General features: G+C 44.1%; 1 protein-coding gene across 4 annotated transcripts in view; it reads left to right on the top strand.

The window, feature by feature from the left end:
• Positions 1 to 22,740, top strand: part of Map7d2 (MAP7 domain containing 2) — a 94,424-nt gene that overhangs the window by 56,336 nt on the left and 15,348 nt on the right. For 2 of the 4 annotated variants that reach the window (XM_042670517.1, XM_042670516.1), the window contains exons 8-10: positions 364 to 491; positions 14,309 to 15,177; positions 16,215 to 16,347. In XM_042670517.1, coding sequence (XP_042526451.1) covers positions 364 to 491; positions 14,309 to 15,177; positions 16,215 to 16,347 — 1,130 coding nt within the window. Of the gene's footprint in view, positions 1 to 363; positions 492 to 14,308; positions 15,178 to 16,214; positions 16,348 to 19,865; positions 20,062 to 22,740 lie in introns of those variants that run through there. The other 2 variants (XM_042670520.1, XM_042670518.1) reach the window with 2 other exon arrangements.

Raw genomic sequence — 22,740 nt, 5'->3', positions numbered from 1 at the left:
ATTCAAAGACGTGGGAGTGTCGCAGTCCCGTTACCATGTATGCCATCCAAAGTTGCTGTCTTGGATAGTGTAACCACATTCTCACACACCTGTAATTTTTTAATAGTTAACATATGCTTTTCAACTCTTCCATATGTCCAAGAACAAAGTATGGTTCTATTGTTAGCTCTTGGTATGATAACTGGAAGTGGGAGCCTTCTATTGAATGACCTAAATGTGATGCACATTACACACGAAGCATATCATAGCTTTATATTGATTCCTCTTAAAGCCGTGTGCCAATTGCATCTGGGATATTTTTAGAAATTGTGGTAAGGAGTATCAGCCACTCACAATAACCGTCTTGTTCTGTGTCCCCTACAGATGGAGAAGGTGAAGAAAGGACAACGAGGTACGGCTTCTGCTCCACCTGGGGGCCTTGGGTCCCCACTGAAACGACACGAGCTTTCCGGAGATACTCCTAAGAGGGCATCCTCTCCTGTAGCATCCAAGTAAGCGTCTTTGCCGTTTGTTAGATCCCCTGGATGGTTAAGAGCTAGTCTGTGGGGCTTTGTTCCATCCAGTGTTGCAGCTGTTGCTTCCCCATAAGACCTGGCCAGCCAAAAGGAGCAAGCAGGAGAAATGCTAACCTAGAGCTGTCTCTTTCAACTCTATGTATCTTCTGGTAAATGATGGATCATTGGGAGGTGTGTTTTCTGGCAAATATAGACTGCTTATTTGCTGAGATGAAGCATTGAGCATTTTCTTTGGTGCCCTTGAATTCCAGCCCACTTCTGTATTCCTAGCTACACTTTTTTTTCTTTTTGGGTCTGGTCGTGGGGCCTGAACTCTGGGCCTGGGCGCTGTCCCTCAGCTCTTCAGCTCAAGGCTAGAGCTCTACCACTTGAGCCACAGCGCCACTTCCGGCTTTTTCTGTTTATGTGGTACTGAGGAATCAAAACCAGGGCTTCATTCATGCCAGGCAAACACTATCACTAAGCCACATTCCCAGCCTCTCTCTAAGTTTATTATGTGAGCTTTATAATCTACTTCTGTCTTACTTCTAAGTATTATGACTTTTTTTTTTTTTTTTTGGGTCCGGCCGTGGGACCTGAACTCTGGGCCTGGGTACTGTCCCTCAGCTCTTCAGCTCAAGGCTAGAGCTCTACCACTTGAGCCACAGCGCCACTTCCGGCTTTTTTCTTTTTGCTTATGTGGTGCTGAGGAATCGAACCCAGGGCCTCAGGCATGCAAGGCAAGCGCTCTACCACTGAGCCACCTTCCCAGCCCAGTATTATGACTCTTTTGTTAATTTAAGATGATTACATGAACAGAAAGGCCTAGTTTAGACAAGAGTTTTTCAAGGCTTTCCTATCTTTGCCTGGTATCTTGACTCGTGGTCCCTACACAGATAATAACTTTCTCAAGTTTCATCATTGTCACTATAAATTTTGCTAAAATAAGCAAAGGGGGTTATTACTTCTATAGAAATGAGAATTAGGTTTTTGGGAGCAAACAATTGGCTGTCTGTGTATTGTTTCTTTGAAGATGAAAACCTTGAAGAAGACTATTTCTAGAATCATTTTATGTTGTTGTTGTTGTTGTTGTTTTTGTTGCCAATCTTGGGGCTTGAACTCAGGGCCTGGGCACTGTCCTTGAGCTTCTCTGTGCTCAAGGCTAGCACTCTACCACTTGAGCCACAGCTCCACTTCTGGCCTTTTCTGTTCATGTGGTACTGAGGAATCGAACCCAGGGCTTCATGCATGCTAGGCAAGCACTCTACTACTAAGCCATTTTCTCAGCCCATCATTTTATGTTTTAAAAAGCCTATCAACTAGGAATGGTGGGCTTTTGCCTGGAATCCTTGTTAAGCTCATGCCAACCTGGGCAAAGAAGCTAGATATGGTGGTGCATGCTTGTCATTTCATCTACATGGGGAGGTATAGGAAGGAAGATCATAGTTTGAGACTGGCCACTGACAAAAATGTGAGACCTCCATCTGAAAATTAATGAAAAAGCAAAAGAGCTAGGGACCTGGCTCAAGTTGTATAATACCTGCCTAGGAAGTACAAGGCTCTGAGTTCAAACCTCAGTGCTGCCAAAAAATCACAATAAAAAAGAAATGTGTCTGGTGGTAATAGCTCACGCCTGTAATCCTAGCTACTCAGGAAGCTGAGATCTGAGGATCATGGTTCAAATCCAGCCCAGACGAGGAAAGTCCATGAGACTCTTATCTCCAATTAACCACCAGAAAACCGGAAGCGGCACTCAAGTGGTAGAGTGTTTGCCTTGAGCTGAAGAGCTGAGGGACAGCGTTCAAGCCCCATGACCGACAAAGAAAAAAAAAAGAAATGTATTGTGGTTTGGGACAGGAGGGAAAAACTGGGAGAAAGCAAGGTTAGGAGTGACATTATCCAAAAAGAAATGTATTCAGTACCTGACTTCTGTAACTGTAATCCCGCTTTACATCACCTTTATTTGTTGTTGTTTTTTTTTTTTTTTGGGTCCGGTCATGGGGCCTGAACTCTGGGCCTGGGTGCTGTCCCTCAGCTCTTCAGCTCAATGCTAGCGCTCTACCACTTGAGCCACAGTGCCACTTCCGGCTTTTTTCTTTTTGCTTATGTGGTGCTGAGGAATCGAACCCAGGGCCTCAGGCATGTGAGGCAAGCACTCTACCACTGAGCCACCTTCCCAGCCCCTATATCACCTTTATAATAGCAATTTTTTAAAAAGAAATGGAATAATGAATGTAACAGTGTAATCTATCCCTCTCCCCTGTATAACTAATGTAATCTAATAAAAAGTGTAGGCTCTAAAGGGGCTGCCTAACCCAGGCCTAAGAACTCAGTTCAGTTGTCACCTTCTCTAGAACCAGGTCAAACTGAACCCTAACTCCTACTTTGTGCTCACAGAAAATCACATGCACACCTCATTCATTCCCTTCACAAATACCTACAGAGTGCCTGCTCTGTGGCCAGTCTTCTTCTAAAGGCCGAAGATGCAGCGATGAATAGAGCAAAAACCCTTGTCTTCATGGGGGCTTACATGACATAATATTGTCTAATAATCGTTGTGAAGAATAAAGAAACTGGGTCAAATGCCAGAGGATGGTGGAGGGAAGTAGCTTGTTGAGGTGATCAGAAAAGACTTCTCTGTGGAGAAGAGCAGGGCCCTGTGTGAAATGAGAGGACAAGTTTCATTTATCTGTGCCTCATTGCATTGGGTCAACATTTTCAGTTCATTTAATGGTTTCCTGATCTCCTGTTAGATTTCTTATGAGCAGCAGTATACAACAATGTGCTCAGTGTGTGTCTGGGGTTGCTTTGAGACCAGAAATATCAAATATTTTAGAGTTACTTGGATTTAGCATCTCTGATCTGAAAATCTAAAATTTGAAACTTTTGAGCATTAACATAATACCCAAAAGCTTTCCTTCCTTCCTTCCTACCTTCCTTCCTTCCTTCCTTCCTTCCTTCCTTCCTTTCTTTCTTTCTTTCTTTCTTTCTTTCTTTCTTTCTTTTTTCTCTCTCTTTCTTTCTTTCTTTCTTTCTTTCTTTCTTTCTTTCTTTCTTTCTTTCTTTCTTTTTCTCTCTCTCTTTCTTTCTTTCTTTCTTTCTGGCTGGCTGTCTAGCTGTCTTGTCCTGGACCTTGAACTCAAGGCTTAGGCTTTGTCCCTGAGCCTCTTTGTGTTCAAGGCTAGCATTCTACCACTTGAACCACAGTGCCACTTCAGGCTTTTTCTGAGTAGTTTTTATTGGCGATAAGAGTCTCGTGGACTTTCCTGCCCAGGCTGGCTTCAAACCATGATCCTCAGATCTTAGTCTCCTGAGTAGCTAGGATTACAGGTGAGAGATACAGGTACCTGGCTAAGCTCTGAATTTTGGAGCATTTCAGATTTTAGATTTTCAGATGAGTCATTCTTAACATATATGAGGTACAAAGAAAAGCAAATGGTTCTCGGGTTTATGTTTGTTTTAGAGACAAGGAAGGTCTCTCTGGAGCCCAAACTAGCCTTGAGATTGTGATCCTCCTGCCACTGCCTCCCCATTGCTGAAATTACAGGCTTCTTGGACAATGTCACCTCTTTCTTCACTTTCTTCCAGTTCCTCCTTCCCATCCCTGCCTACACGTTGCACAATTCATTTTTTACATAGTATATATTGAATACCCAGCTTGTTTCATGATTTTCAAATGTTCAGAATGAAGGTTTCCTGCTGGATAAAAATTAGTGGCTGAACTATAGTGAGTATGGACCAGGATAGAACCATGAGAACTTATGTACAGCACAAGTCAATTCTGAAAATCTATCCAGACTCTATAGCAATGAAAATGAATGGACTACACCTTCCCACCACTATATGGGTGAATTTCAGGAATGTACAGTTGAGTGGAAAAAGCAAGTTGTAGAAAAATATTAGCAGTGTGAGTCTACTTTTTTGAGTTCCCAAATGTACAAAGCTAAACAATGTTCTTTCTACTTACTTATTTCTCAGGGGAGTGGAACTGGGGTGTGAACTGAGGGCTCACACTTGCTTGGTCTGTTTCCTCAGCTGGTACTCTACCTCTTGAGACATGCTGCCAGTCTACTTTTTGCTGGTTAATTTGAGATAGAATCTAGTGATGTTTTTCTGCCCAGGCTGGCTTTGAACCATGGTACTCCAGCTCTCAGACTTCAAAATACTGAGGATTACAAGCATGAGCCACCAGCGGCCCAGCTAACTATGTGATATTAACAGTATAAATGTAAAATGACCTTTTTTAACCAAAAAAAGACAAACAAAATTTCAGGGTGGGGATTGCCTTTGCAAAGGGGAGATGAGGACATTGGGTCAGGAAAGCTGCATAGGAGATTCTAGCATAATGATAATGTGTTTCTTTTCAATTAGGTAGTCAGAGTGTAATTGTTATTATATCATTCTTTAAACTTCATATAAATTTTTTTTGTGTACTCAATATGGAAGAAAGACAAATAAAAGGAAACACTGGATACTTAAGATGGTGTCACACAGAAAATAAGCTCCATTTATTTTTGACACTGTGCAAAACCAAGGAAGGTGATTTTTAAAGCACACGACAATAATGATGTGGCTTTGAAAAGGGACTTATTTAGCCCCTTTGAACTCTCTTCCAGAAGCTCAGACAAGTCACGTGATGAATGATCCCTTTTCCTGTGACCTCCTAAGCTCTGACTGTCTATTGTTCTCCCTGATCTCGGATAAATTAAGCCACAGTTGGGTGGCTGTGCATATTATTAGCATTGCTCTTTTAAACGTTCAAGTTTCTTTCCATTGTTTGTATTGTAGGGTACTTGCGTGGGTCTAGAAACCTAGCTTCAGCAACACTTTGAAAGATGTAGATGGAACATAGCTGTCTTTCTGTAGCCTAGAGAGAAGAAATCAAGTGTGGCCAAGTGGATTTACCCAGGCTGTCTTTGCCTCTGCAGACTGATGTTGTCTATACTTGGAGTTCATTCTGAATTAGTAGGGTCATTGTGATGAGTTAAGTGTCAACTTCCTGTTGTCTCTGTGACAAGCCCTCCCCAAATTTAGTGGTCTAAACCAATAATGTATGATTAATTCTCACAGTCGTTTGACAATCCCCGGGGAAAGGTCTCTCTGGATCTTCTGTGCAGTTTCTCTGTGCGCTGACTCAGTCACCGCATGTTTCTTACCTGGCATCTTCTGTGCCGTTGTGACTCATTGTCAGCTATGACTATGGTTACTTAGGACTCTATGACTAGAGGACCAAGATGGGCATTCACTTGGCTAGGTCTCAGCTGGAGCTATCAGTAAGAGTGTCTTCATGTAGCTTCTTCCTATGGCTTAGGCATGTTACAGCATGGTTTGAAGAGTGTATAGTCTCAGGAGTGAGCGTCTCCTGAGGCAGGATGTGGAAGCTACTGGGCCAGTTAAGAATTATGCCCTGGTTTGGCACAGCATTACTTCTTGGCTATATGCTATTTCATCATTATTTTCAATTTATTTATTCATTGTGGGGCTTGAACTCTGGGCCTGGGTGTTGTCCTTGAGCTCTTCAACTCAAGGCAAGTACTCTACCACTTGAGCCACAGTGCCACTTCCAATTTTCTGGTGTTTAATTGGAGATAAGAGTCTCATGGATTTTCCTGCTCCGGCTGGCTTTGAACTGCAATCCTCATATCTCAGCCTCCTGAGTAGCTAGGATTACAGGTGTGAGCCACCAGCACCTGGCTAACTTTATTTTTATTACCTTTTTGTCAGTCCTGGGGCTTGAGCTCAGGGCCTGGGTACTGTCCCTGAACTTCTTTTGCTCAAGGCTAGCACTCTGCCACTTGAGTCACAATACTACTTCAGGCTTTTTCTGTGGCACTTAGAAGGCTTTTCTTGTGGTACTGAGAAATCGAACCCAGGGTTTCATGCATGCTAGACGAGCATTCTACCACTAAGCCACATTCCCAGCCCTATTTTTATTACCTTTAAATAGTTGTAAAAGGAATTTCAATTCAACATGTGAATTTATGAACACAATGCATCTTGCTGCTATATGCTGTTGACCGAAGCACTCAGATACCAGCCAAGATCCAACGGATGGAAGAAATAAGTTTATAAGATCGTGTAGGATGGGAGATACAGTTGTGGCCATCTTCGGAAAATCCATCTTGCCAAAGATGGCCATTTCCAGTAGAGCTTGTAGCCAACATCTGTTTTCTTTCAGGAACCAGGTTTAATGTTACTTTATCGTATATTAGAAACAAAATAGATATTCCACATGAGGAGAAAAATTAGAATGGTTCAAAATCAATGCCTCCTACTTTGTTGTAAATCATAGGCCCACCGAATTTTTCTATGGCATGGCTTGGTAAGGTGTGTGGTGTGGTGGTTATCTCCTCCCACAGAGCAGCAAGTACAGCAGATCAGGGCTCCCTGCACTAGCAGTTGAACTACTTTTATGCCACCAAAATGGTAGTGGAATAAATTGATTACTAATTCTTTTACATTCCTTCTTTTTGTTGCTGTTGTTGATTGTGGAGCTTGAACTCTGAGCCTGGGCACTGTTCCTCAGCTCTTCAGCTCAAGGCAAGCACTCTACCACTTGAGCCACAGTGCCACTTCTGGTTTTCTGAGTAGTGTATTGGAGATAAGAGTCTCACGGACTTTCCTTGCCCTGGCTGGCCTGAACCATGATCCTCAGATCTCAGCCTCCTGAGTAGCTAGGATTACAAGCGTGAGCTATCAAAACCCGGCTATTTTACATTCTTTTTTTGGTTCTGGTCGTGGGGCCTGAACTCTGGGTCTGGGCGCTGTCCCTCAGCTCCTCAGTTCAAGGCTAGTGCTCTACGACTTGAGCCACAGCGCCACTTCCGGCTTTTTTCTTTTTGTTTATGTGGTACTGAGGAATAAAACTCAGGACCTCATGCATGCAAGGCAAGTGCTCTACCACTGAGCCACTTTCCCAGCCCTATTTTATATTCTTTTTTCTTTTTGGGTCCGGTCATGGAACCTGAACTCTGGGCCTGGGCACTGTCCCTCAGCTCTTCAGCTCAAGGCACTCTACCACTTGAGCCACAGCACCACTTCCGGCTTTTTTCTTTTTTGCTTATGTGGTGCTGAGGAATTGAACCCAGGGCCTCATGCATGCAAGGCAAGCGCTCTACCACTGAGCCACCTTCCCAGCTTCCCTATTTTACATTCTTAACTGAACATTTTCTTATACCCAGTCTGTATGTAGTCCTATATTTTTCAGCCTTGCAAAAGGATCACTTAAGGGGCTGGGAATGTGGCTTAGTGGTAGAGTGGGTGTGTGGCATGCGTAAAGCACTGGGTTCCGTTTCTCATTACCACATGAACAGAAAAAGCCAGAAGTGGCTCTGTGGCTCAAGTGGCAGAGTGTTAGCCTTGAGCAAAAAAGAAGCTCAAGAACGGTGCCAAACCCTGTGTGCAAGCCCCCAGACTGGCAAAATAAAAAGGATCACTTTAAGTTTAGACCAATTTTAAGCCTTTTCATTTGTTTATGTATGTTTGTATGTGTTTATTTATTCATTTATTTATTTATTTTTTGTCTTTTCTTTTTTGGTACTGGGGATCGAACCCAGGACGTTGCACTTGCTAGGCAAGCGCTTATGCCACTGAGCTACATCCCAGCCCTCATTTATTTATTTTTGTCGGTCATGGGGCCTGAACTCTGAGCCTGGGCACTGGCCCCTCAGCTCTTCAGCTTAAGGCTAGCACTCTACTACTTGAACCACAGCAACAATTCTGGCTTTTTCTGCTTATATGGTGCTGAGGAATCGCACCCAGGGCCTCATGCATGCAAGGCAAGCACTCTACCACTGAGCCACCTTCCCAGCCCCTAAGCCTTTTTATTTTAACCCTTTCAGTCTTGCAGAATTTCAAGAGAATGGCAAGACTACATTAAAGAGCTCCTATAGGTTTTTATGCACATTTACTTCATCCTTTCCATGTCATCTTCCATCCCATCCCATCCCATCTTTCCATCAGTCTTATTTAATCTCACATTCACTCTATAGACTGATTCGTCTCTTTGAACTGTTGAGAGTTGCAGACACCATGCCTAGAAAGACTTTCTTTTACAAGCTCACAGTACAATTTTGGAAATCAGAAAATTTAACCTTGAAGTAACACTGTGTTACTTAATTTTTAATCTGTATGCAGCTTTTGCCAGTTTGTCCCAGTAAGACTGCTTTTCTCCTAGTTCAAGATCCAGCCCATCAAGAGTCTGGACTGTATTTGGTTGTCTCACCTCTTTGGTCTCTTAACAGTCTTCCAACTATTTTTTCCATGATCTTGCATTTTGAAAGCAGGCAGGGCGGTTATTTTGAGGGCTGCCTTTCATTTAGATTGCTCTGATGTTTGCAGGTTGTGCCTTTTGGAAAGAAATCACACAGCAGGGATGTCGGGTTCTTCACGGTGGCTCATACCATGATGCCTGTTTGCTTCATTTCTTGTTGTGCCAACTTTGCCCACTGGACTGGAGTTGTGTATCCATAGGGTTTTCTAGCATAAAACTGTCCTTTTTCTCTCTGGGAAGGAATGAACATCAGATTATTGGCCAAGCTGTGCTGATGAAGCCACAGACTCCTTTCTCCTAGCCAGTGGATAGGCTGCGTTCGCCATACTTGCAGTGCAATAGCTTTGGAGAAAACAAAATTAGATTCCAGGATGTGGTGGGGTGGGGGAAGCAGTGCTTTGTGGCTCAGCTTTGTAGTCAATTCACGTTCTGAAGTGTGACAACGCTCTCTGGAGAATTATTCTTGCCACTCTACTTACAGAGGTATTTGTTTATATATTCTGCCAGTCTTAGAACTTGAAAAGGTTATATAATTCTCCCTGGTGGTCCAGGAAGACCTCCTATCACCCGTGTTACATTTTATACTATATATTTTTAGTGTTTCCTTGTTCTATTTTTTATTGGTCTTAAAAAATAAAGTAGAAGAGCTAAAAAAAAAAAAAACCCAGATGATTAACAAATGGCTTGAGTGCCAGTAGGCATATTCTCATCTATTTGCATCTTTGGAAAAAGTTATTTAAGCTCTTATGAGTTGGTATCTGTCTGCCTAGCTATCTAAGTATCTATGTATGTTAGCTAGCTAGCAGTACTGGAGATTGAACTCAAGGAGTCTTGCCCTTGTACTCTTACCAATTGAGCCATGCCTCCCGTCTTTAGTCTTTTTATCCAAACTATGGTTAACAACAATTTCCTACCTACCTCACAGGGTTGTCATGGCAATAAAATAGACCATGATTGAATAAAGGTCTCAGCTGGGTGTGGTTGGAAGGCTGCTGCAGGAAGATAATGAGTTTGAGACCAGCCTATGCTGTACAGTCAATGCTGTCTCCAAAAGCCATCGAAAAACAAGCTGTGTTTGTAGGGCAACTGGCAGGATGCTACATTCATATAAGCAAATGACAAGGCTAGATGAACAGGAAATTGGGAATTTTAAAGATTGTATTCTATGGGGCTGGGAAGGTGGCTCAGTGGTAGAGTGCTTGCCTTGCATGCATGAGGCCCTGGATTAGATTCCTCAGTACCACATAAGCAGAAAAAGCTGGAAGTAGTGCTGTGGATCCAGTGGTAGAATGCTAGCCTTGAGCTGAAGTGCTGAGGGACAGCACCCAGGCCCAGAGTTCAGGCCCCATGACTGGCAAAAAAAAAAAAATTGTATTCTATATTCTGTTTACTCACTGTTAGAAAAATCGGACTTGACACTTCTCTAATGTGAAGTTGCGTGCACGCACGTGAGTGTGTGTGTGTGTGTGTGTGTGTGTGTGTGTGTTCTAACTTATTTGTTTATCAGTCAGTGGGGGCTAGGGTAAGTGAAAATAAATCCACTTCTTAAGTTTTATCCTAAATTCTCCATCCTTACTTTTCAGGTAGGAGTTATTTTTAAATGTGTGCTTTTGGGTAGTTGGCCCAGTTTTACTTAGAATAGAACTGTGGTCTGTGGTGTGAAATGAGCCTCCACATGACCATTTTGAAAAGCAAGTTAAAGCAAGATTGTTCAGAGCTGTGCCAACTTAGGGCTGTCAAAACATCCCCTGGCTCATGTAACTGTAACCCCTCTGTCCAGTATTTTTACAATAAAAAACTTATTTCAAACAAAACAAAAAACATCCCCTGCCCAGGGCAGTTGGCCTTTTTTCCTTCAAAGTGCTATCTTGTTTCACCCGTTCTATCTACTTCAAAGAATCTGAAAGAACCATCAGGATTCTGCCACACTGAGTGTGTATTCGTTACACTCCTTGGCCTTCTGTTAAATAGATAGAGGAGTCCTGTTAGAATTTAGATTGTGGGGCTGGGAAGGTGGCTCAGTGGTAGAGTGCTTGCCTTGCATGCATGAGGCCCTGGGTTCAGATTGTGGGGCTGGGAAGGTGGCTCAGTGGTAGAGTGCTTGCCTTGCATGCATGAGGCCCTGGGTTCGATTCCTCAGCACCACATAAGCAGAAAATAAAAAAGCCGGAAGTGGTGCTATGGCTTAAGTGGTAGAGCGCTAGCCTTGAGCTGAAGAGCTGAGGGACAGCACCCAGCCCAGAGTTCAGGCCCCATGACTGGACCCAAAAAAAAATTAGATTGTGGCTGAGCCAGTTCAGGATGCCTACCCATTCCTCCCATTCCAGCCTCATGGTGGGAGTAATATGTGCAGGCAAGCTCCCCATCCATGCACTCATTCACAGATAGAGAACCCCAGGGCATGGCCGCCCCTCTGGGGCAGAGCTCACCTTTTTCAGCACTGCTTAGAGTAGCCCAGAGTATGGGCTCACTGCAGTGAAATTATAGCAACACAAGCAGAGCTGCGCATAGCAGACATCTCTGCCCAATCTCATTAAGAGAACTCATTCCTTGTTCCTTGGGGAGTGGGGTGTGAGTAAGGGAGAAAAACAGATTGCTTTTGCTGGTGGTTCCCTGCAGTGCCTAAAATGGCTCCTTAATGAGTCAGGAGTACTTATGGGAGGGGAAAATATTCTGTCCACATCTGATCTACTGAAAATTATCAGTCTTTTCTATGACATTTCTCACTAAATCCCAAATCCATCCTCTGTCCACACTCTGTCATTGGACCAAAGGTGCACACAGCAAGCATAATGTCCACATGGTGTTCTGGAGAGCAGGCAATGTGTTTTGATCTTGGAAAGATATTAGACACAGTCTTTCTCATGTGGTGATTAGGGCAAAGTGGGTGGTAAGTTTATTGCTGGGAGCAGAGCTCACATCTGCAGGTCACTGTTAGCTTGTTAGCTTGTGTAGGTAGCAGATGCAGCATAGGATTTGCTCATTTAAATGTACTTACAGGGCTAGGAATACGGCCTAGTGGTGGAGTGCTTGCCTAGCATGCATGAAGCCCTGAGTTGGATTCCTCAGTGCCACATACACAGAAAAAGCCCAAAATGGTGCCGTGGCTCAAATGGTAGAGTGCTATCCTTGAGCAAAAGCAGCTCAGCAACAGTGCCCAGGCCCTGAGTTTAAGCCCCAGGACTGGCAAAATACATAAACAAACAAACTTGCATCCACAGATGACATGAAAGGCAGGTCTTCTGCCATATGTATGTATATATTCTTTGAACTGAAACATAGGTTTCAGTCCCTTGGGGACCTGCTAAGTGGAGGCCTATCGATATGAGAGAGCATGCAATGGCATGGCTCCTCCTGTTATAGTTGAGCCTCCTCATTTAGGTTCATTCTTTCCTATGAGAATCATTTGGGTTTGTATTTTGTCATCTATCAAAATACCACCTGTATCTATAGCTGTTGAGTGCTTTCTTTTTTTCTCTTTTTTTGGGTCTGTCGTGGGGCTTGAACTCAGCGCCTGGGCACTGTCCCTGAGCTTTTTTTGGCTCAAGGCTAGCACCACAGCTCCACTTCCAGTTTTTGAGTGGTTAATTGGAGATAAGAGTCTCATGGGGGACTTTTCTCTCAAGCTGGCTTTGAACTAGGGTCCTTAGATCTCAGCCTCCTGAATAGCTAGGATTATAGGTATGAGCCATAGGTACCGGGCTTTGAGTGTTTTCTTTTTTTTTTTTTTTTTTTTTTTTTTGCTTTTTGCTTATGTGGTGCTGAGGAATCGAACCCAGGGCCTCTGGCATGCAAGGCATGCGCTCTACCACTGAGCCACCTTCCCAGCCCTTGAGTGTTTTCTTGATACTAGTATTAAAAAGACAACAACAACATGAAGTACTGTTAACACCAAGCTCAGACTTAGCCACCATTGTAATAGAAGGAACAGCACAGAGTTGTAAGAAGTAATCAGGTAGATGTGGGCTCAAACCCTAGCTCCATTGCTTAGTTAACCATAGGATCCACTTAACCTCTCTAAGCTGAGTTTCCTCATCTGTAAAGTAACCATAACAATAGAACCTGTGTTGTGCTTGTTTTTAACAACTAAAATATTGTAACACACACAGTTTAGTTTTATGTTGTTTAAAAAGGAGCCAACTTCTCTATATGCTGAAGCCAGATCAAACCCTAGTTTTCATCTAAAAAGAGGAGAAAATACCTAACACTCCATCTGCCTAGTCTATTCTTCATTACAATAACAAAATTCCTGAGGGAGTTACTTTATAAAGAAAAAGAAGCTTAGGTTCCAAGTTTTGGAGGTAGGAAAATTCAAAGGCATAATGCCAGCATCTGCCTAGCTTTTGGCGAGGGACTCCTGCTGCATTGTCTCATGACGGAAAAGTGAAAAAAAAAAAATGGGTGCATGGGCAAGAGCATGTGTGCCTGGGGTTGTAGCTCAAGTGATAGAGCACCTGCCTAATAGGCATGAGGTGTTAAGTTCAAACCCCAATACCACCAAAAACAAGTTATACAAATGAAAGAACAGGGGCTGGGAAGGTAGCTCCGTGGTAGAGCGCTTGCCTTGCATGCATGAGGCCCTGGGTTCGATTCCTCAGCACCACATAAGCAGAAAAAAAAAGCCGGAAGTGGCGCTGTGGCTCAAGTGGTAGAGCGCTAGCCTTGAGCTGAAGAGCTGAAGGACAGCGCCCAGGCCCAGAGTTCAGGCCCCACAACTGGACCCAAAAAAAACCAAAAAACAAATGAAAGAACATATGTATAAGAATAAGGCAGGAGAGGTTAACCGCATTATTAATAGCTCATTTTCAGAGTCAGTTATCTAATCCCAAAAGATGTAACTCATTCCTAAGAGACCTAATCCAATCTCAGAGAAGGAACTCATTTTCGCCAGAAAGACATCCTGAAGAGTAGTGTCCCTATGGCCCAGTCACCTCCAACTGGGCCTCACTTCTTTCTCAATACCATCCCTTCTCAATACCATTACATTACCATGGGGGACCAGTCTTCTAGCACAAGAACCTTTGAGAGACAAACCATATCAAAATCTTTATGTTGTCAACACATATAAGTGAGCTTAGGACATGATATCACCAGCTTGGTTTCTTTTTTTTGGGGGGGGGGGGTCCGATCGTGGGGCCTGAACTCTGGGCCTGGGCGCTGTCCCTCAGCTCTTCAGCTCAAGGCTAGTGCTCTACCACTTGAGCCACAGTGTCACTTCCGACTTTTTTCATTTTGCTTATGTGGTGCTGAGGAATCGAACCCAGGGCCTCAGGCATGCAAGGCAAGCACTCTGCCACTGAGCCACCTTCCCAGCCCAACCAGCTTGGTTTCTTAGCATATTTCTCCTTCCACAAGGGCCAGCTAATAGATAACCAACCATATTTTCCTATTCAGGGGCAAATACCTTAGAGACTTCTGATTGTGTGTGCTAAGCCTTGCATTTGTTCCTTTGGAAGGGTGAAATTGGTCAACCTCCTGGAACCAGGTGTCTTAGAAAAACAGCTTTGTGATCAAGCTTATGCCTTGTTTTTTGGTTTTCTAGGACAACTTCAAAAGCATATCCGCAGTCTCCAAAGACAGTGAAGCCACCGTACGCAGGGTCTCCTGTGAAATATCGCTACTCCCCTGTTCCTAGCCAAGAAACACTCAAGAAGAAAGCAGATAAAGAGAAGAGCAACAAGGAAAGGGAAGGTACCTCTATCCAGTTGGCCAGTGGCATGTACAGAGAGGAAACTCCAGAGAAGTATGTGGCCAACAAGGGTGCCACCAAGAAGCCCGTGGCTGACAAGGGTGCCACCAAGAAGCATGTGGCCAACAAGGGTGCCATCGAAAAACATGTTGCTGACAAGGGTGCCACTGAGAAGCCCCTGGATGACAAGCATGCCACTGAGAAACAAGTGGCCAACAAAGAGGCCACTGAGAAGCATGTGGCTGACAAGGAGGCCACTGAGAAGCCCAAGATTGACAAGGATGCCACTGAGAAGCATGCGCTTGACAGGGATGCCACTGAGAAGCATGTGGTCGACAAGAGTGCCACTGAGAAGCATCTGGATGACAAGAATGCCACTGAGAAGCACGTGGCTGACAAGAATGCCACTGAGAACCAAGTGGCCAACAAGGATGCCACTGAGAAACATGTGGCTGAAAGGGATGTCACTGAAAAGCACGTGGCTGACAAGGATGCCACTGAGAAACACCTGACCGACAGGGATGCCACTGAAAAGCATGTAGCTGACACAGATGCCACCAAGAAGCATGTGGCTGACAAACCTGCCATTGAAAAGCATGTGATGGATAAGAGTGCCACTGAGAAGCACATGGCAGACAAGCGTGCCACCGAGAAGCATGTGGCCGACAAGCGTGGCACAGAGAAGCATGCTACTGCAGGAGGGAAGGCTGAGAGCAGTGCAGGTACACCTTCTTTTGTCAATGCTGCCACTAAGCCCTGACTTTGCTGAGATGATTCGCCCTCTGAGCTGATCAGTGTTCCATTTGAGGAAGAGAAACAGGATTTCTCCTGGGACAGCTTCATTCCTTCTACTGCCTTCTCAGACTTAGTCATTGCCCCTTAATCCTTTCCTTCAGTGTCCCAGAGGACCCTAGGAGCTGGCCCTGCTCACAGTTGTGGAAGCTCACCACAGTGCTGAGTAAGACTGGCTGTCAGTTACCATCACCGCTTCCCCCAGGAGAAGGTCTTCTTTTAGTCCCTTGAAGCTCCCATGCTGCAGGGAGTTCCCCCAGATGGTGGACACAGTGGGACTTGCATGTGGCTTTGTACTGTCCTCAGCTGTTCACTATCTTCCGCTGGGAAATGATGCCCCCCACGGTCCCAGGCAGTCCTTCCCAACTTCTGCTCAGTGGCTAGTTGTAATGCTGCCCTAGCAATGTTTCCCATCACCACACTAGACTAGATTTTTTTTTTGAGGGGGGGGGGGTGGTAGTCATGGGGCCTGGGCATTGTCCTTCAGCTCAAGGGTAGCGCTCTACCACATAAGCCACAGCACCATTTCCAGTTTTCTGATGGTTAATTGGAGATAAGAGTCTCACGGACTTTCCTGCCCGGGCTGGCTTTGAACCGTGATCCTCAGATCTCATCCTCCTGAGTAGCTAGGATTACAGGTGTGAGCCACCAGCGCCCAGCTTAGACTAAATTTTTTTTTGCCAGTCCTGAGGCTTGAACTCAGGGCCTATGCACTGTCCTTGAGCTTCTTTTGCTCAAGGCTAGCACTCTACTACTTGAGCCACAGAGCCACTTCTGGCTTTTTCTGTGTATGTGGTACTCAGGAATCCAACCCAGGGCTTCATGCATGCTAGGCAAGCACTCTACCACTAACTAGGCCACCTTCCCAACCTCTAGACTAGATTTTTGTGTTGACATGGCAGCTGCCAAGTGAATAGAATCATTAATTTCCCTTGATCTTTTCCTTTTACCATGTCTTGTGTGACAGTCTCGGGGAAGCCTACAGCAGGCACCACTGATGCGGGAGAGGCTGCAAAGATCCTGGCTGAAAAGAGACGTCAGGCTCGGCTGCAGAAGGAACAGGAGGAGCAAGAGCGATTGGAGAAGGAACAACAAGAGAGGTATGTGGCATCCATAGCTTTGGTGTGAGTTGTGTTATTAAAGGCTGTGTTGCAAAGACTTCTGGCCTGCCAAAACCTCACCAGAGGTATAGAAGCCTGGAGCCACATGGACTATGTCTTCTGTTTCTATTGGGGGTGACTAGCAACAATAGGACTTTGCTCTTTTTGGAGGACCTGGGAACTCATAGCTCCTGAATCTCAATGTAAGAGGCAGCTCCCCTTTCTCCACTTGGCATTTCAGACCAGGCATGCCTAGAGAGCTGTCAGGAGAGCTTAAGCTTTGTTTATAGAATGAGTCTCCAGGAGAAGCTAGAGGTCGGGATTATAGAGAGGTTGATTCTGCTTTCCAAACTTTTCCCTCCAGAATTATCTTCACTCAAACATTAAAATAAAGGAGAAGAGTAACATAGATTAAGACACTTCCCCATTCCCTCTGGTTCTTTGTCTGTGAGCTTGTTCCCCTCCATTTTCTTATCTAAGTGAGATTAAGACTCGCCTTCTCTAGCTTGGTTTCTTAAAATATTTCCCCTTCCACAAGCACCATCTAATAAATACCATATGTTCCTATTCAGGTGTGAATACCTTAGAGACTTCTAATTGTGCCATATTGGAAAACCACCACTGTGGGGTGATAGTACCTGAGCACTTCATTACAGTACCGCCACTACTGCCTTTTGCAGTCTTCAGGAATGTTTTGTTGTTCTTACTTGTTTTTATGAGACAGGCTCTCAGGATGTAGCCCAAGCAGACCCAGGCTGGCTTCCACCTCCTAATCCTTCTGCCTGGGTCTCTCCAGTGCTAGGATGATAGCTATGCACCGCCATTCCAGGCCCTTTTCTAATTCCAAGAGGGACTGAAAGATAAAGAACCTAGCCTGTTTTATCACAAAATTGATAAAAGTTGATTTAAATCACTAAATTGATCAAGAATGCTCTTAAGATAACCACAGAGTACAATCTGGTACCATTTAGACAATGAGCAGGACAGGAAATGAGCACTGCCGTAGCTCTTCGCAGCCAGTACTGAATTGAAAACAGTATTTTTTATCTTTAGTGACCTTGGCAAGTCTATGCCATCTGTATACAAATTCACTGATCTACTTATTCCAAACAGGGAAGGCTTGGCTGATCCTTTTTTAAATTCTAAACTTCTTTGGTTATTTTCTCAACTTTAGTCTTTTGGTCAGTATTGACAGGTTTTGTTGAATGTGTGTTCAAGCTGGTTTTGGTGGGCTGTCAGTTGTTTGAGGGGAAGGTTACACAGGAGTTGCTGAATTACAGAACCTCAAAAGACCAGCCCTGGTAATTACAGGTCCTGGAAATATGTCACATGCTGGAAGCAGGTAAGTAACTGCTTTGTGCTTAGGAAAGGGAATTTTTTACCTTCTAGCTACCACCCTTTCTTGCATTCCCCGTATAGCCCAGGTCCTGAAATAGCTGATTCTATTTATTTTTTCAACTCTTATTCTTCAAACCTCACATCCACTGTTCTACCTGGTTGCTGGACTCCTAATTGAATGTTAGTTCACTTAACCATGTCAAGTTTTTTTGTTTTTCTTTGTTGGTTGTGGGGCCTGAACTCTGGGCCTGGGCGCTGTCCCTCAGCTCTTCAGCTCAAGGCTAGCACTCTACCAGTTGAGCCACAGCACCACTTCCAGCTTTTTTTTGCTTATGTGGTGCTAAAGAATCGAACTCAGAGCGTCATGCATGTGAGGCAGGCGCTCTACCACTGAGCCAACCTCCCAACCCTCTGCTTTCTTTTTCTAAATCATATTTGTCAAAACCTTTAAATATTGCCTGGACTCCTAGCTTTGACCAGCTTCTCACCTGGCAAGCTGTTCCTGAACAGTGCTGCTCACTGGTCATTGCCATCGTCCTCACCTCACTTCCACATTTCTCTGCCCTCTAAAGATTTAGGGATAACATTTCTCTCTGTCTATCTCTGTCTCTCTTTCTCTCTCTTTTGGTAGACTGAGGGTTTAAAATCAAGGCCTTCTACTTGCTAGGTTGGCTCTGTACCACTTGAACTACATTGTGTGTGTGTGTGTGTGCGCGTGCGTGCGTGTGTGCGTGCGTGCGTGTGTGTGTGTGTGTGTGTGTGTGTGTGTGTGTGTGTGTACTGAGACTAACTCAGGGCCTTATTATGTTCTTTACGAGGCTTTTTTTTTTTGCTCAAGGCTGGCAGTCTACCACTTGAGCTACACCTCCACTTACAACTTTTTTGCTGGTTAATTGGACATGAATTTGTCTTCCCAAGAGTCACGAATTTGTCGGCCTAAGCTGGCTTTATACAACATTTTCATTTTAAACCTTAAGTGTGTTAAACCAAACTGTGCTATCATCTCCCTTCCCACAAGTTCACAGCCACCTAGCTGTGAATTTTCTTAAAATAGTATGATTGTTCTGCTCTTATTCTTATTTCTCCTTTGGTGCTAGTTGGGGCTTTAACTCAGGGCCTTGGTTCTGTCCCTTAGCTTTTTTGCTCAAAGCTGGTGCTCTACCACTCGAGCCATACCTCTACTTCTGGCCTTTTGCTGGTTAATTGGAGATAATTGTCTCTCAGATGTGTCCTCCTGGACTGCCTTCAAACTGTGATCTTCAGATCTCAGCATTCTGAGTAATTAGGTTTGCAGGCATGAACTACCAGTGCCTGGATGCCACGACTATTTTTTATTTTATTTATTTATTTTTTTGGAGGTCCAGTCGTGGGGCCTGAACTCTGGGCTGGGCGCTGTCCCTCAGCTCTTCAGCTCAAGGCTAGCGCTCTACCGCTCCTATTTTTTTTTTTAACAAGTTAATGGCTCCCTTGCCCACAGAATCCACTCAGACATATCAGTAGGCCTTGAAGGCCTGCCGAGAACTGGCCTCTCCCTGCTTCTCTACCTTCTCTCCCTAGGCTCCAGTCAGCCTGACATTTCCAATATCATGTCACACTGCTAAAGCTTTGCTTTTTCTGTGCCCCTACGTGGACTCAGCCCATACTCCTTCTTTCCAAACATGTAATCCTTTATCAAGCTCTGAATTGCAGACAATACTCTGGACCTGTGCTGCTCTCAGCTGACTAACACAGACTCATTTGTCTACAGGAAGCTCTCCCCTAGTTAACACCTTAAAAGCCTGGGGTGTGCCCTTGGATGACAGGTGCCTCGTACTCAGTGAATGTACAAGAAAGGAAGAAAAAGAGGAGGAGGCTCACCTAAGCAACGGTCACAGTAATAGGTTAAGTTGACACCAGGGCTAAAATTGTGTGATGAAGGCAAACAAGGCAAAGAGAGTATGCAGACTAAAGTAACTCAAAAAAAAGTGAATGGTGAGGTTTGAAAGAGAATGGCATAACAGAATGGTGTTAACAGATAATGGAAAGATAGGAATCAGGAATTCGTTTTAAAGGATAAAAATTAGACATTTGACCTGAGATAAACAAAGGTGCCTACAGAATACATAGGTGACTGGAAATGGAATTGAAGCCTGAGACCTAGGTAACTATTAAGACCAGTAATACACTTAACCCAAAAACAGTTTTCCTCTCTTTTGCCAGAATGTGACGCTTTGAGAAAGGAAAGTACCAGACAGCCTGGGGCTGGAAACAGCTGGACACCTCTTGGAATAAGATCATCCTCACATCCTTTTCTTTGTTTGTTGTTGTTGTTGTTTGGCTTAGAGCTATTAGTTAAAACAGTTAAAACCACAGAAATGTCATTGCCAGTTGAGAGAATATAGAGAACAATAAAGATACTTGAGTTGAACTGTGGAGAGCCCAATTATTGTCACCAACAGTGACGGAAACACTGTCCTAATAAGAGGTGGGAAGACTTCCTCCATAGAACGGTTAACTAGGAGTCCAGATACCTGCACCCCATGAAGAAGAACAAAAGCTGCTTTAGTCTCAACTAGCAGTAATATCAGAGTTCTCTCAGAGACACAAGGAACAGGCCCAGCCCCTAGGCTTGGGGAAGGCCAAGATGTACAGTGGGATTGGTGCAAGTAACCTTAGACACTAGCTCCACTCTTAAGCGATCTTGCTGGGGTTCCAAAATGTATCACATAAAGTCCCATTAAGAAGCTGAAATCGCTGCTAGTGGCCCATGTCCAAGAATAATCAAGTAAGGCAGCTCCAGTAAGCAAGGCCCATAGCCAGGCTGAAACTCAAGTGTTCAAATGAGGATCCCAGGCCTGGACCTGCAGACAGAGGTCCCCAGGGCTGCTCAGACCTGAGCTCTCACTGGCTCAGCCTCTAGGGGGCAGGCAGGGACTCTCCTATGTGGAACAAACAGCAGAGCAGGAATGGCAGTGGAGGCGGCAAAGAATTGAAACGGCATAGTCTGGCATAGTCTCACATGGTCCACATTGTAGAGAAGGAGGGAGGTTCAATGTAGTTGGTACCTGTGAGACATACTGAGGGTGAGAAAAGACTACCAGTCTTGGAGTTTCAGAGACAGAAATGTTTTGGAGGGAAGTGACTAAGAAGAGGAATAGAGGTCTGAAGTAACCTGAAAAAAAGTTTGAGAGGTTGGAGGCCCTGAATATAAGGGAGCATTCTGTGGTCACAGTGGAAGGCAAATAGGAGAGGACTAGGAAGAATGGTTTAGGATGACCAAGACCTTGGATGATTTTTGCAGTCCTTGGAAAGTTGCATACAGAAGGGTCAAACTGGCACTGGAAGGAAAAGGGACTATCAAGAACATAAAGTTGTAGAATCCATAGCACAAATCATGCTATTTATAGTTCTTTTCCTCTTAGACAAAAGAAGAAGCAGGACAAATTTTCAGCAGTAATACCTTATATAAAGAAGCAAAATCTTAAGCCAGGTGCTGATGGCACATGCCTGTAATCCTAGCTGTTTAGGGGATCAATGTTCAAAGCCAGCCCTGGCAGGAAAGCCCAAGAGACTCATCTCAAATAAATTACTCAGAAAAAGCCGGGAGTGGTGCTGTGGCTCAAGTGGTAGAGCAATAGCCTTGGCACAAAGAGGCTCAGGGACAGAGCCCAGGCCCTAAGTTCAAGCCCCAGGACCAGCAAAACAAAAAACAAGAAGCAAAATCTCTCAGATCTTAGACCCAGTCTTCTCTGTAATGGATAATTTAAGTGCATAGGAATAGAAAACAGAGAAGCTGACCTCCTCATCTACAAGATCAAACAATTCAAGGCTGAGCACGTGTCAGTGGTATGAGCAAGGTATGACTGGGTACAACAAATGGGGTTGGGGCATACTTAAGCGATTGAGAGATGGGGCCATTATATTAAGATTCTCACCAATGGCAGGGACAAATGATTCATCTGTTAAATGCTGAATGATGACAATGACACCTGGTTTTCTGGTTCTTTCAACTTGATTAGGGAAGGAGAGGTGGGTTTGGAGGAAATGGCAACAAGGATGTGAGGGAGATAGACGCTCCCAGTGGTTTGGTGAGCTCTGGAGGGAGTTCACAATGTCAGAGGTGATTGTCTGGGGGCAACCTGTAAAAATGCTGTGTCTGGTTACTTAAGCAGGGAAAGAAAGAATGCTCATACTTGGAAAGGAAGCCATTTTCCTTTCAGTGCCACTCTACCTATTTGGGGGAAACAAAGTAAGGTTATGAGGAGGGAATTTTTGTTCATAAGAAGATAAGATTTCTGTGGAGGCATCTGGAAATGACGAATGGGTGGATGGACCTATAAGGGAGTATTTATGTTTTAGATGACAAAGGGATTAAAGATGAGAACCACAGTGATGTTAGATGGCTATATGTATAATGTGTGTGTGTTGTGTGTGTGTGTGTGTGTGTGTGTGTGTGTATGTGTGTGTGTGTGTACATGAACACCTTGTAATCCCAATGGTAAAAAGAGAATAGTAGATTTTCAGATCCTGAAGAGCAATATAGATGAAGATAGCAGGTGTTTTGTGAAAGTACCTTGTACATGATTAACTCATATGCCTTTTCCTTTGTTTTAACTTTTCTAGGATGATCACATTGATTCTTTAAAAAGGGATTAAGAAAAGAAGCAGCATTCTGATTAACCGTTGGATAAATCGTAGCAATCCAGTTTTGAAAATTTGTGCTGAACATACTTAGAACAGAAGTGTCTTTCTGACTAAACCCCATAATGCTCTTCTCTTTATTTCAGTTGTTTATTCCAGTTGCTTTACCATGCTTTTAGGAAGTGCAGCCTCTGCTGGTAGAGTATGGTATTTACTGGTATAGTCTTGGGCTAACCCCTTTAAGCATTTTTTTTTTCACCTTTTAAAATATTTCTTTGGTGAGACCTAGCCTGTCTGATCTGGGAAGGTAACTATTAGAATAGAAAGATGTTCTTTTTAAGTCTTTTTTTTGTTCATGCCAGTCCTGGGGCTTGAACTCAGGATCTGGGTGCTCACGTCCCTGTGCTTGCTTTGCTCAAAGACAGTGCTCTACCA

Source organism: Dipodomys spectabilis, unplaced genomic scaffold (genome assembly GCF_019054845.1).
Source record: "Dipodomys spectabilis isolate Male_0828 unplaced genomic scaffold, ASM1905484v1 ptg000564l, whole genome shotgun sequence".
Taxonomy (NCBI): Eukaryota; Metazoa; Chordata; class Mammalia; order Rodentia; family Heteromyidae; genus Dipodomys; species Dipodomys spectabilis.
The sequence above is the reverse complement of the archived record's forward strand: the minus strand, read 5'-3'. Positions and strand labels throughout refer to the sequence as shown.